Raw genomic sequence first — 13955 nt, 5'->3', positions numbered from 1 at the left:
CAGAAAGAGAGAGAGAGAGAGAGATAAGTTGCTTTCCTAGCAGTACTAAGCTTGAAGTTGAATATTTTTCTCTGAAGGAGTGCCTTCATTTACAACGTAGGATACAAGTCCTTCTATAGGACAAAGAACCGACTATAGGCTGCACATTACGTGCACTACAAATTAGTAATGGTGTGTGAACATGGACTTCTAAGTCCTGCCACACTGCTATCCTATCCTATCCTTACAGAGTCAATAAATGCCTGCCATCTTATCCTGCCAAGTGCAGGTTATCCTTGACCCTTGTGGTTGCTTGGAGAAGAGTGAGTTTCCCTGGAGACTGGGTTGAAAACAACATCTCTTACACTTGGAGGAGTATTCTCAAATGTTGCGATCTTATCAAATAAGGTTTGATATGGTGTATAGATGGCCAAAACGTTAATATCTGGTAAGATCCATGGTACCAAGAGGGATTACTAGAAGACCTAGTAGTACAGTTAGAGGCCAAATTTTACTTCAGAAGGTCTGTTATCTGATCGACCCTATTTCTAGACAGTTGGACCAAGAACTTGTTCAACAAGTATTCAATGCTGATGTTGTCCCTCATATTCTTAGTATTCCAATTAAGGAGGGTGTCAGGACGACGACAAGAGTTAGATGAGAAACAGTCCAGTTTGTGTTGTCGGAAGTGTTTTGGCCATCGATCTGCCACCCAACGACCACCAGGTTTACTTACCGCTTCGCGAGCTGTCGTTGTCTGTGAGCTGCTGATCTTCAGATGGACGGCCTCATGCATGTGCGCTGTTTCAAAAGTTATTGTACTTTCTCAATCTGTCGTTTTCAAGCTTTTTCACTTTCTGTGGCCTTCTTAAGCCGCTCCACTTGTGTGGACATGAGGCATGTTATTGTAATTCCGAGCTGTGCCCTTAAAGCCGCCGTGTTCCGGCTGGCTAACCCTAGCTCGAACTCTCTCAAATCTGGAATGAAACCCTCTCAAATCTTTCGGTGAATTCCGTGTTTTGCCTTTGTTTTTTCTGACTTTTAGGACAGTTCATAGTTCGATCCTGTCAAGTGGTAATCAGAGCAAGGTTTTGGCCTTGGCGGTGGCGAATTGGAGCCAGATCCGATCTGGATGCGGGGCAGAAGGCGGCGGTGAGCAGTAGGGAGGCGAACGGCGGCGGTAGATCGATCGGTAGCAAGAAGGTTTGCGGCGGAGGTTTCTGAAGAACACTTCTTCAGAGTAAAATCCCACCCAACCCACCCTTCTAGTGCTACTCTCAGGTGGCGTACAGGGTGTCGGCGGCGGAAGAACTGGTCGGTGAGGCCAGTTGATAGTGGTAGCACAACCACTTTTCTATCACCAGAAATAGCCCTTAAATCTGGTTGTGTGATATCACCAGTGAAGCATGTGCAGGTGACTGTAGCCAACGGGGGAAAACTTGCCAGTGATTTTGCTTGCTTTAAAACAGAGTACTCAATCCAAGGACACACTTTTTCAGATTTCAGAATCCTTAAATTGTGTGGATATGATATGATCTTAGGGGCTGATTGGATGTATACACACAGTCCAGTTACCTTTGATCTTCCAAAAATGGAACTCACAATTAAGATGATCTCAGGAGAAAGGATCACATTCCATGATGAAACCTTGCCCACCAGTCCTTGTACCCCCATTCTTTAAGATATGGAACATATCCTAGATGATATGCTGTTTGGAGCCTTAATGTGGATGCAACCGGTACAACTTGTTGAGAACAAGGAACAAGTGCACAAACCAGAAGTTGAAAAATTACTTGAAGCATTCCAGGACATTTTCCAGGAACCCACAGCTCTTTCCCCCCAAGAGGGACTGTGACCATGCCATTAATTTGGAACCTGGAGCTCCTGTAGTAAATCAGAGGAATTACAGAATGCCATACAATCAGAAAAATGCTTTGGAGAACATCATCAAAGAACTGATTGCCAAAGGAATAATAAGATTGAGCAACAGCCCATACTCTTCACCTGCTATTCTAGTAAGGAAAAGAGACATGACATGGAGACTGTGTGTAGATTACAGGAAACTTCACCTGCACACTATCAAAAATAAATACCCAATTCCTATGATTGAAGATTTGCTAGATGAGCTACATGGAGCATGTATCTTTACAAAAATTGATTTGAGAAGTGGGTACCATCAAATAAGAATGAAAGAAGGAGATATTGAGAAGACTGCTTTCAGTCTTCACATGGGATTGTTTGAATTCCTTGTTATACCATTTGGAGTGATAAATGGACCACCAACCTTCCACCAATTAATGCATTCTGTCCTTGGGCCCTTACTAAGAAAGTGTGTCTTGTTCTTCTTTGATGACATCCTAATTTTCAGCAAGTCATACAAGGAACACTTGGAACATTTGCAGTTAGTATTTGATGCCTTGAGGAAGCATCAACTATATGCAAAAAATTCTAAATGCACTTTTGCTCAAGACAGAGTGGAGTATTTGGGCTATGTTATTATTGCTGAAGGAGTTTCTACAGACCCAGCAAAGGTTGAAGCAATAGTTCAATGGCCTACTCCTGAAAATGTCACACATTTAAGGAGTTTTCTGGGACTTGCTGGCTACTACAGGAGATTTATCAAAAATTATGGCATCACTTGCAAACCACTATTTGAAGCCTTGAAGAAGGATGGGTTTAAATGGAAAGCAGCTCAAGAAAATGCTTTTAGACAACTAAAAACACACATGACCATTGCCCCTACGTTAGCAATGCCTGATTTCTCCATTCCCTTTGTTCTTGAAGCTGATGCTTCAGGTTAGGGATGTCGGATTAAGGGATCCACAAACCCTTGAGAGGTTCGAACTCTGGGGTGCGTGCGGAACCTACCTAGCCTGCCTACTCACGATCCTCCTAAGCCTAGCGCGACAAGCTCAGAGAGACAAAGAGACACAGGAGTTTATCCTGGTTCGGGCCACCTTGCGGTGTAATACCCTACTCCAGCGTTTTTGGTGGATTGCCTCGGGGGGCTGAGGATGAACTAGTACAGTGGATGAACTGGCCTCAGGAGGTGAGGTGTTCTTGAGCTCAAGGGAGCTGGTGTGGTGTGAGCTAGTTCGACTTGTCTTGCCTCTATGGTGGTGGCTAGTCCTATTTATAGTGGCCTTGGTCCTCTTTCCAAATGTTGGCGGGAAGGGATCCCACAACGGTCGGATTTGAAAGGGGACAAGTAGTACAGCTTATCCTGACAAAAGTAGTCTTCGCCTGCGAAAAGCCTCTGGCCGTGACATGGAATTCCTTACCCTGACACGAGACGACCACACGTGCTGCCGAGACGCGGCCCTGTTGAGCTCGGGGATGTCGATGCAGACGTGGAATTCCTTACCCACGCCGGGGCGGTGAGTGAGCTGTGCCTCGCAGCAGGCGACGATCGCCTTGCAGAACCCTTGCTTCTTGAATCTCCTTGATTGCCTTGCTGATGAACTCCTGAACGCCTGGTGCCTCACGCTTGCTGCCTTCTCCTGGGAAGCGTGCTCTGAAGAGCGCCTCCACATGGTGCCCGAGCGCCTCCCTCGTGACCCTGGCTAGGTCTGAGGCCCTCCAAAGGAGAGCCCCCGAGCCCAGCCTGAGAGGGGCGCCGAGCGCGCCTTCCTATGCGATGGGTGAAGGTGCCGCGTCCGGAGACGCGAGGCTCAACGCGGCGTCCTCGAGTGATGCTTCTTCACGAGACCCCTGTCCCAGCTGCAGCTTCTTCGTCTTGGGGCCGACCTCAGGAGGGAGGGCGCCGCCCTCGTCTTCAGCGCGGCGTCCTCGAGTGATGCTTCTTCACGAGACCCCTGTCCCAGCTGCAGCTTCTTCGTCTTGGGGCCGACCTCAGGAGGGAGGGCGCCGCCCTCGTCTTCAGGGTTCTCGACCGCTGCAGCCTGGAAGGCGCGCTCGAGGGAGCACACCGCGTCCTTCTCTTGACATGTGACCGTGATGACGCCGCCGCTTCCTGGCATCTTGAGGACGTTGTAGCCGTGGTGCGTAGCTGCCATGAACTTGGCCAGTGCTGGGTACCTTATGATGGCGTTGTAGGGCAGGCGGCGACATCGAAGTCGATGAGCTCAGTGTGGTAGTTGTTGCGCTCGCCAAAGGTGATAGGGAGGCGAACCTGCCCTATCGGGTGTGTAGAACCGTCGGTCACTCTTGAAAATGGCTTGGTCGGGTGAAGCTGGTTGTATGGCACTTGGAGCCTGTCGAACATCTGAACGGACAGAACATTGAGCCCTGCTCCGCCATTGATGAGAGTCTTGGTGACGACCACGTTGCTGATGACGGGGGAGCAGAGCATAGGGAGCGCGCCAGCAGTGGCCGTGCACTTGAGCTGGTCTGCGGAGCTGAAGGTGATGGCGCACTTGGACCACCTGAGAGGGCGAGTTGCTTCGGGCTTGGGGAGCGCCGCGTTCACTTCGCGCGCAAACTGCTTGAAGACGCGGTGGGAAGCCATTGGCCTGTGAGCCGCCCAATGGCACTTGGAGCCTGTCGAACATCTGAACGGACAGAACATTGAGCCTTGCTCCGCCATTGATGAGTCTTGGTGACGACCACGTTGCTGATGACGGGGGAGCAGAGCATAGGGAGTGCGCCAGCAGTAGCCGTGCACTTGAGCTGGTCTGCGGAGCTGAAGGTGATGGCGCACTTGGACCACCTAAGAGGGCGAGTTGCTTCGGGCTTGGGGAGCGCCGCATTCACTTCGCGCGCAAACTGCTTGAAGACGCGGTGGGAAGCCGGGGCCTGTGAGCCGCCCAAGATGCAGGCGATGGCTCAAGGCTCTTGGAAGCCCCCAGCCCCCTCGTCCTGGTGATGATCTTTGTTCCTTCTTGGCGATGAAGGCAGAGGAGGCAGAGCTGCGTTACCCTGAGGGCGCTCCTCACGAGGCTGCTTCCTCCAGGCGCCTTCGCGAGGCTGGCCCTGCCAGCGATCCTCATGAAGCTGGTCACGCCACTCCTGACGATGGTCGCGTCCGTCCCAGCGTCCTCCGCTTCGGCCACCTCCACGACCGTAGCCTCGATCGTTGCGCTCGGGGCGTCGACCGAGGCGCTCGTCGCGGAGGGCCCCGAGCTCCTGGCAGTCGTTGGTGTTGTGGCTGTGAACGTTGTGGAAGACGCAGAACGGCCGGTTGCTCTTGGATGACTCGGGGTGGTGGCATCCGCGCTTCGTCTCTAGTTCGGCCGCAAGCACGGTCGGCCCCTTGCGCTTCACGTCCTTGGTCTTGGTCTTCTTGTCTTCTGGATCAACATCAGGGAGCTTGAGGAGGGAGAGACGTCCCTCCTCAGCCCTTGCGCATTTGTTCGCCATGTTGAACATCTCCAGAGCTATGCAGAGATCCTCGTGGATGGCGAGCTCCTCCTTCATCTTGACATCGCAGACGCCATCAGTGAATGCTGAAATGATGGCCTCGTCCGACACCTTGGGGATCTTGAGGCGAACGTTGTTGAAGCGTTGGATATACTTCTGCAGGGTCTCTTCAGGTTGCTGTTTGATGCGACGCAGGTCACCCGTGGCCGGCGGACGGTCGCGGGTGCCCTAGAAGTTGGCGATGAAGCGGCCGCGCATCTCCTCCCAGGAAGAAACCGACCCCTCGGGTAGGTTAAGGAGCCAAGAACGTGCGCCATCCTTAAGGGCCATCGGGAACCAATTTGCCATGATCTTCTCGTCGCCGCTGGCCGCCTCGATGCTCAGCTCGTAGAGCTGTAGGAACTCGGCGGGGTCGGCGGTGCCGTCGTAGCATGGAGGCAGGTCAGGCTTGAACTTGCTTGGCCAGACGACGTTGCGAAGCTCCAGAGTGAACGCGCAGCATCCTGCCGTGGCCACTGGAGGTCTTCGAGGGGGTGGAAACTGGTCTTGGTGCACGCGCACCGCCACCTCCTGCGGCGGTACGCGAGCGTGGTGCTGGGGTGCTGGAAGTATGTGCGCTTCTCCTTGGGGACGCTGCACCACCTGGCAGCTCACGTCCTCCCGAGCCGGTGCAGGGCGAGGCGGGTCGCGCCGTGGCGCCACACGCCTTGGCTCGACGATGGCACCCTGGGCTGGAGGTGGTGGAGGAGCCCCATGCGCCACGTCGCCAACTGCAGGTGGTTGCTGAGGCAGCGAGCGAGCCGGCTCGGCGGAGCCCCCGTGCGCAACGCTGACGAGCTCAGCGATTCGCTCGAGCCACTCGTAGAGGTCACCAACCGGGCGGTAGCGAAGGAGCTCCCGCGCCATGAGCAGAGCGGCCTGCGTGTCCGCTTGGCAGCGAGGCGCGTGGGAGGACGAAGCTGCTGGGGTCAGTGACGAAGTAGCGGTGCGCCCGTCTCGGCGCACCGACGGGTGCAACGATGAAACTTGCTGCTCGTGGCCAGCAGGACCCGTGGCGGGTTGGCCACTGGAGACTTAGCGCGACGGGCACAACCATCACCCGCTGGAGCCGTCTGAGCGACGCGGGCGGCGACTGCAGCCCGACGCTCGGCGCGAGCCCGGCGCGCGTCGGCCATGGAGGTGTCGGAGTGGCGGTGGATCGATCGACGGAAGAGAAGATCCGACGCACCCCTACCTGGCGCGCCAAATGTTGGATTAAGGGATCCACAAACCCTTGAGAGGTTTGAACTCTGGGGTACGTGCGGAGATCTCAACCTACCCAGCCTGCCTATTCGTGATCCTCCGAAGCCTAGCGCGACAAGCTCAGAGAGACAAAGAGACACAACAATTTATCCTGATTCGGGCCACCTTGCGGTGTAATACCCTATTCCAGCGTTTTTAGTGGATTGCCTCGGGGGGTTGAGGATGAACTAGTACAGTGGATGAACTGGCCTCAAGAGGTGAGGTGTTCTTGAGCTCAAGGGAGCTGGTGTGGTGTGAGCTAGTTCGACTTGTCTTGCCTCTATGGTGGTGGCTAGTCCTATTTATAGTGGCCTTGGTCCTCTTCCCAAATGTTGGCGGGAAGGGTTCCCACAACTGCGGGATTTGAAAGGGGACAAGTATTACAACTTATCCTGACAAAAGTAGTCTTCGCCTGCGAAAAGTCTCTGGTGACGCTGCGGTGTGCTCGTCGATGACCTCCGTCCTGCCATCCTGGCGGTCTTGGTCTCGTTGCACCAGAATGAAAACCTTTGGCTGATTTTTCAGGACTCCGCGCCTGCGGCTTGCCTCCCTTGCACCGAAGAGGAAACCTGCGCTCTGCGCCCGCTTGGCGCCCGCCTGGCCTTGGTCGTCATGGCTCACGTCAGCTGAGCCTCGTGAGGTGAACCTTGCATAGAACTCTCCGCCCCTCGGGAGCCAGCCTGGGGAGGCCGATCCCCTCGGGGGTCTTGGCGTCGTCCGCCTCGCGAGGGTCTTGAGTTGTTGATGCTGAAGCTGGGCCGTACCAGGCCGTCGATGGAGCCACGCGGTGGGCCGCAGGCAGGCTGGGCTGGATACCCCCATATCCAGGACGCCGACAATGGAATTGGAGCTGTGTTGATGCAAAGAGGACAACCCATTGCTTTCCTAAGCAAAGCTATTGGACCCAAAGCTGCAGGCTGGTCCAGTTATGACAAAGAAGCACTGGCAATTATTGAAGCAATCAAACAGTGGAAGCACTACTTTGCTACATCCTCAATAATCATTAGAACTAATCAATAATGCCTGAAACATATTCAAGAACAAAAACTCATAGAGGGCATACAACACAAGCTACTCATTAAACTTCTGGGTTATAAATTCAGAATGGAATACAAAAAAGGAAAAGAGAATAAGGTTGCTGATGCTCTCTCTAGAATAAAATATGCCCTATCTACTCTCATTTGAAGTGCTGCCATTCTTGCTTGGATCACTGAGGTAGTCAAAAGCTATAAAGAGGATCCCAAATGTTCTGAACTAACTGCCCAGCTGGCCATTGCTCCAACAGGACACTCACCTTATACACTTACAAGTGGAGTTCTCAGGTACAAAGGGAAAATTCTAGTTGGCACTCATTAAGACCTAAGAAAATCTTTCCTCACTTCCTTTCATGCTTCTGAACTGGGAGGGCGCTCAGGAGAAAGAGCTACTTATCACAGGCTCAAAATATTATTCACCTGCCAGGAATGAGACAAGATGTGAAATCCTTTGTGCAGCAATGCCCTGTCTGTCAACTGAAAAGGCTCATCACAATCCATACCCAGGGTTGCTATAACCTCTGCCAGTACCTGGTTTTGCTTGGACACACATCAGTATGGATTTTATAGAAGGGCTTCCTATTTCTCACCACAAGAACCTAGTCCTAATAGTGGTGGACAGGTTTACCAAATATGCTCATTTCATAGCTATGAAACATCCCATCTCTGTTCAGACAGTAGCTCAAGCTTTCACTGATAATGTTTTCAAATTGCATGGACTGCCAACATTAATTGTGACTGACAGAGATAAAATCTTCACTAGCAATTTGTGGCAAAGGCTATTCACAAAGATGGGAGTAAAACTTCATCTCAGACTGATGGTCAGACTGAAAGAGTAAACCAATGCCTGGAAACTTACTTGAGGTGCATGGCTTTCTCTCAACCAACTAAGTGGTACAAGTGGCTTTCCATGGCTGAGTGGTGGTATAACACCAGTTTCCACACATCACCGAAGATGACACCCTTTCAAACTCTTTATGCTAGACCTCCTCCACAAATAGCAGAATTAATGCTCCCCCCAGCAGAAGGAGAAGACCAACAATCAGAATTGGACAGAGATTCCATTGCTACTCAAATCAAGGACAATCTCCTCAAAGCTCAGGAAAGAATGAAGTTTTATGCTGATAAGAAGAGGTTCGATCGACAACTCAAAGTGGGTGATATGGTATATGTTAAGCTGCAACCATATAGACACACCAGCCTGAGCATTCACAGGTTTCTCAAGCTACATTCCAAATACTACGGCCCCTTCAAAGTTCTGCAGAAAATTGGCCAAGTTGCTTACAAACTTCTTCTACCAGTCGACTGTCAATTACACCCCACCTTTCACATCAGCCAGCTTAAAAAGCATATAGGACCGGATGCAGTTCCTAACCCCAAGCTACCACTCTTGGATGACAAGGGCCATATCTTGATCAAAACCTGAAACTCTTCTGGAAAGGAAATTGATCCCTCGAGTTCAAGGCGATATCAGTATACCAGTGGTGCAATGGCGAATCAAGTGGGTCAACCTGCCAGTGGAGAACGCTACTTGGGAAGACGCGGCTTTCATTCAAAAGGTCTTTTCGGAGTTCCAGCCTTGAGGGCAAGTCTGTTCTCGTCAGGGGGGAATTGTCAGGACGGCGACAAGAGTTAGATGAGAAACAGTCCAGTCTGTGTTGTCGGAAGTGTTTCGGCCATCGATCTGCCATCCAACGGCCGCCAGGTTTACTTACCGCTTCGCGAGCTGCCGTTGTCTGTGAGCCGCTGATCTTCAGATGGACGGCCTCATGCATGTGCGCTGTTTCAAAAGTTACTGTACTTTCTGAATCTGTCGTTTTCAAGCTTTTTCACTTTCTGTGGCCTTCTTAAGCCGCTTCGCTTGTGGAGATGAGGCATGTTATTGTAATTTCGGGTTGTGCCCTTAAAGCCCCGTGTTCCGTCTGGCTAACCCTAGCTCGAACTCTCTCAGATCTGGAATGAAACCCTCTCAAATCTTCCTGTGAATTCGGTGTTTTGCCTCTGTTTTTTCTGACTTTTAGGACAGTCCATAGTTCGATCATGTCAGAGGGATTTGATAATCTTCCAGCTTGGCATCTCGATCCGGAAGTTAACTTTTCGGTTCGTTCAGCTTACAAACTCAAACCTCAGTTGGACGATGTTGCTGCAGGTCAAACATCAAGTTCCACTATAGCAGATCCGACAACAAGCACTGCAAAGGTTTGGACCAAGCTTTGGAGTTTGAAAATGCGTAGGAAAATCATCATGTTCCTTTGGAGATTGAGTCACGACACCCTTCCTGTCCGGTTAGATCTTAAAGCTCGTCGTGGAATTGACCTGGATACCATTTGCCCGATGTGCAAACGCCTCGACGAGGATGGCAGCCATGCCTTCCTCAAATGTAAATTTGCAAAGGCCGTTTGGCGTGAAGCTAACCAGGAGCATGTAAGGGGATTGCTGCTCAGTTGCGCTGATGCAAAACAATCAGTCGAAGTTCCGCTATGCTTGGAGAATGTGACATCCATGTTCTGCATTTGTTTGATGTGGAATTTGTGGAATGCTAGAAATGCTGTTAATAATGGTGATAGGTGCCCTTCAGCAGCGGCGATCGTATCCTGTAGTGCTGTACAGGTTACAGAATTTTCTGAACACCTTCGTATACCTTCATGTTCGGTTGTAGTGCCTACTGAGCGCTGGTCTAAGCCTCCTGATGATTTCCTAAAGATGAACATTGATGGCTCGTTCCTAAAAGATAACAGTACAGGAGGTTGGGGCTTTCGTGTATTGGTGCTGGTATGGGCCACATCCACTTCCTGGCGGATGCTTTGCATACAGAGACGATAGCTTGTCTGAAGGCGATTGAGTTTGCGGCTGAAGTTGGGTTTGGGCGTATCTTCATTGAAACAGACTCGACTGTGCTCGCTTGGGCTCTTCTTTCCAATGAATTGGATATTGCTTGTAACCGAGTTTTCTTTCGGGAGGCAAAAATTCTTCTTTTTACTAGCTTTATCGAGTTTAAGGTGCTTGTGTGTAATGGCTGCAACTCAGTGGCGCATGTCCTGGCTACCCCATGGTGCCCATATGTCCCAGGGAGGTACCATGTATTGGCATGATACTGTTCCTGACGTTGTATCTTCTCTGGTGGCTAGCGATCTAGCTGCTTCTGTATGTTAATAATAAAGCCAGGTTACTGTTTAAAAAAACGTGGGGGTGGGGGCGGGGGCCAGCCTTTTCCTTTTCAGTATGCAACAGACAAGGATATATTGAGAATTTTAGGTGTGTGCTCAGGTAGACTAGCCAGCCAACAGTTGCTGGTTAGACATGTGCGACCTATGAGCTAATGCTTTGTCGGTACACATACTTATATGACCATTCATGCATTTTCTTGAACTCTCCAATTGTAAATGAGATGAACAGAATTGTGTGTATCAAATCTGTCCATATCATGTTGAATGGCTTTTAAATTGTTCTGCATATTGAATTATATCGTGCTAGCAGAATGCATAAACTAATTGCTCATTTGTTGGCCTTCTTGTTCGAGTGGGAGAACGGCATAGAGTTACTGTTATCTGTTCTATATTAGTTTCAATACAGCACATGGTTCATTGGAGAAACATAGTTTAAGCCCCTCGTACTTGATGACACACCATTTGCAGCTAGAGTATTTTTTGTGTTCTTTTAAGTGGCAATTGGGAATATGTAGCCACACATTGCACATTTTTCTGCACTAATAATTATATTGCACAGGACAGCTGTAGTATTATGCCATGAAAACCTTAAGTCTGACGTTTTACTTTCAAAAGAATTCTACTGGAATGTTCAACGAATAACCATATTAATTGAGCAGGTAGGGACCAAAAGAGACAAGTCCACTTTGGATGATACAACCAACAGAATTAATAAGTTACTATTCAAGGTAAACCCTGTAAAGTGCTCCCTCCGTCCCAAAATAAGTGTCTCAACTTTGTACTAGCTTTAATACAAAGTTGTACTAGAGTTGAGACACTTATTTTGAGATGGAGTGAGTAACATTTTTATCAGAGTTATTTGTAGCATGTCAATATTCTAACGGGGTATTCATTTTTTTCAGATTAGATCTATACGTATGTGTGGCTCTTTGGCTCTAAACATGTGTGGAGTTGCTTGTGGTAGGCTAGATTTGTGTTATGAGATCGGTTTTGGTGGCCCCTGGTACGGTTACCAAATTATTAACGATAGTTTCACATGGTGAATATATAAACTGAAAGTCACATCTAATTGTTAAATTTTCCTCTAGGGATGTGGCTGCTGGAGCTTTGATTCTAAAGGAAGCTGGGGGTTTTGTTTTTGATCCGTAAGTTGTCAAATTTAGTCAAAACTATGTGGCTGGCTCTTGCTATCATAGTACATAATTTGATGAGATTTTGTTTTTCCATTTCTTGTTGTACATTTTCTTTCATTTTGACTTTCAGGAGCGGTGATGAGTTTGATCTGATGGCGCAAAGAATGGCAGGATCAAATGGCCACCTCAAGGATCAGTTCATCAAAGCATTGGGAGATGCAAGCTGAATAACTTATTTCTCTTTTCAAGTAGAATGAAAGAATGTAAGATGGCCCCACCAATAAGTAATTGAGGGCTACTTTTTGTGTAGTTCTATATGCATATTTTGCAAACGTGGCGGATGTAATGACATTGGATATATTGCTCGTTTTATTTACCATGCAAGGTGTGATCAAACAGTGGGGCATAGCTAGATGACCGTTGGGAGCGATTGGAAGGGTGAACGGGAGAGTGACGTGCTTCACGACCGACCGCTATGCTTGCTGTCGACTTCCTACCTGGGAAGGGTGTCTCCTACGAGGGAACGGGCGGGGACTAGCGGCGGTAGGGGCCGCGGCGACCTTAGGGTGGGGCGTCGGCGACGGCTGGGGGCGCTTTTGGGGAGCTAGAGTGATGCGGAGCATCCTTCCATCATCCCCATGGACTCTACATCAACACATCCACCCCCACAAGGACCCATGACAAGAGCTAGAGCACGTGCTTTGGAAACCGAGGTGAACTCCTTCCTACTAGACTTGCATATGGACACAAATGGAACATGTATACTACCTCACCAAAATATGCTATGCATCCTTAGGTATGAAGTGGAACATTACCAAGGAGCTCAGGAGCATCCCCAAGGAGAAGGAGAACCACCCCAAGGCCATAAGGATCAAGGAGTGCAACAGCCGCAAAACAGCATGTCCCAGGTGACCCCGTGCGCACGGGCCCAGAGACCCCGTGCCCACGGACTACACAGGAACCCGGCGCTAGAGCACCCCGTGCGCACGGGCCTGTACCGTGCCCACGGGACCCCCGTGCGCACGGGCCCAACTTACCCCGTGCGCACGGGCCTCCCAGGATGGCCGGCTGAGATTGGGATCTCCGACTCCCCTTCGTCTCCTTCGACCCCAAGCCTATATAATTCGTACCTAGGGCCATGTTTAGGGTTAGCAAAGTATTGGATGATATCTTGGTGAGCTTTGCTCCATTACCTTCCCTCTTTGAGGATCAAGACCCCATTAGGGAAGAATCCTTGAGGATTTCAAGACCTTCATTGGGAGAAGACTACCACCAAGACCCCTCTTCCTTTGGATTTGGGATGAACTTTGCCATTGTATCTTTCTTTTGATTGTGTTTGAGACTTGTGGATCTTGTGTTGTTACTCTAGTGGATGTGTGATTGGGAATTGTTGGAGTGATTGTCTCTGTGTTCTTGTGATTTCTCTCCATTTCCCCCCTCCAAGTGTGAAAAGATCCTTCCTAGGGTTCTACCCTACATCATATGGTATCATGAGCCACGTTGATTCACATCTTGGAGTCCCTACCTTCCACTTTCTAGCTTGATTTTGTTGTTTTTCATCCTAATCCGAAAATCCCCACCAAAAATAGCCCCAAAAATTTTTCTTGCAATTTGTTGATCTTGTGAGATTTGGTTGATTTGATCCACGAATTTGGTGTTTGACAAGTGGATCTACCCCTCCACCATCATCCCCACCCATCCCCCACGAGAATTTGGCCAAAAACTTGCAATCCCCACGAAATCACAGAAGTTCATCCGCTCTCGGGAGACCCCGTGCACACGGGCCATCGGGACCCCGTGCACACGGGACCCCGTGCACACGGGCCTCACTTACCCCGTGCGCACGGGCCATCTAGAAACTTCCGGCCATTTTTTGTTTTTCTTATTTTTGTTTCACCACCATCCTTTGTGTTCTTCCGCACCATTCCACGTGTTTGTTGAGTGTTCGGTTGCGATTTCTCTTGTGTCCTAAGGTGTTTCGGCTACTTAGGCGCAACTTGGTAACATCATCGCCACCAATCATCGACTCGGACAACACTTTG

General features: G+C 49.9%; 1 protein-coding gene across 1 annotated transcript in view; it reads left to right on the top strand.

Moving 5' to 3' along the window:
• The window catches only part of LOC100415843 (inositol monophosphatase 3), a 45979-nt gene extending 33687 nt beyond the window's left edge, over positions 1-12292 (top strand). Inside the window, exons 7-10 of the mRNA XM_044513765.1 lie at positions 11440-11508; positions 11683-11783; positions 11869-11925; positions 12044-12292. Coding sequence (XP_044369700.1) covers positions 11440-11508; positions 11683-11783; positions 11869-11925; positions 12044-12140 — 324 coding nt within the window. The 3' untranslated portion in view covers positions 12141-12292. The remainder of the gene's footprint in view (positions 1-11439; positions 11509-11682; positions 11784-11868; positions 11926-12043) is intronic.
• Positions 12293-13955: the final 1663 nt, after the last annotated feature.

Source organism: Triticum aestivum, chromosome 4B (genome assembly GCF_018294505.1).
Source record: "Triticum aestivum cultivar Chinese Spring chromosome 4B, IWGSC CS RefSeq v2.1, whole genome shotgun sequence".
Taxonomy (NCBI): domain Eukaryota; kingdom Viridiplantae; phylum Streptophyta; class Magnoliopsida; order Poales; family Poaceae; genus Triticum; species Triticum aestivum.
Note: the sequence above shows the minus strand (reverse complement) of the source record. Positions and strands in the feature narration are given on the sequence as shown.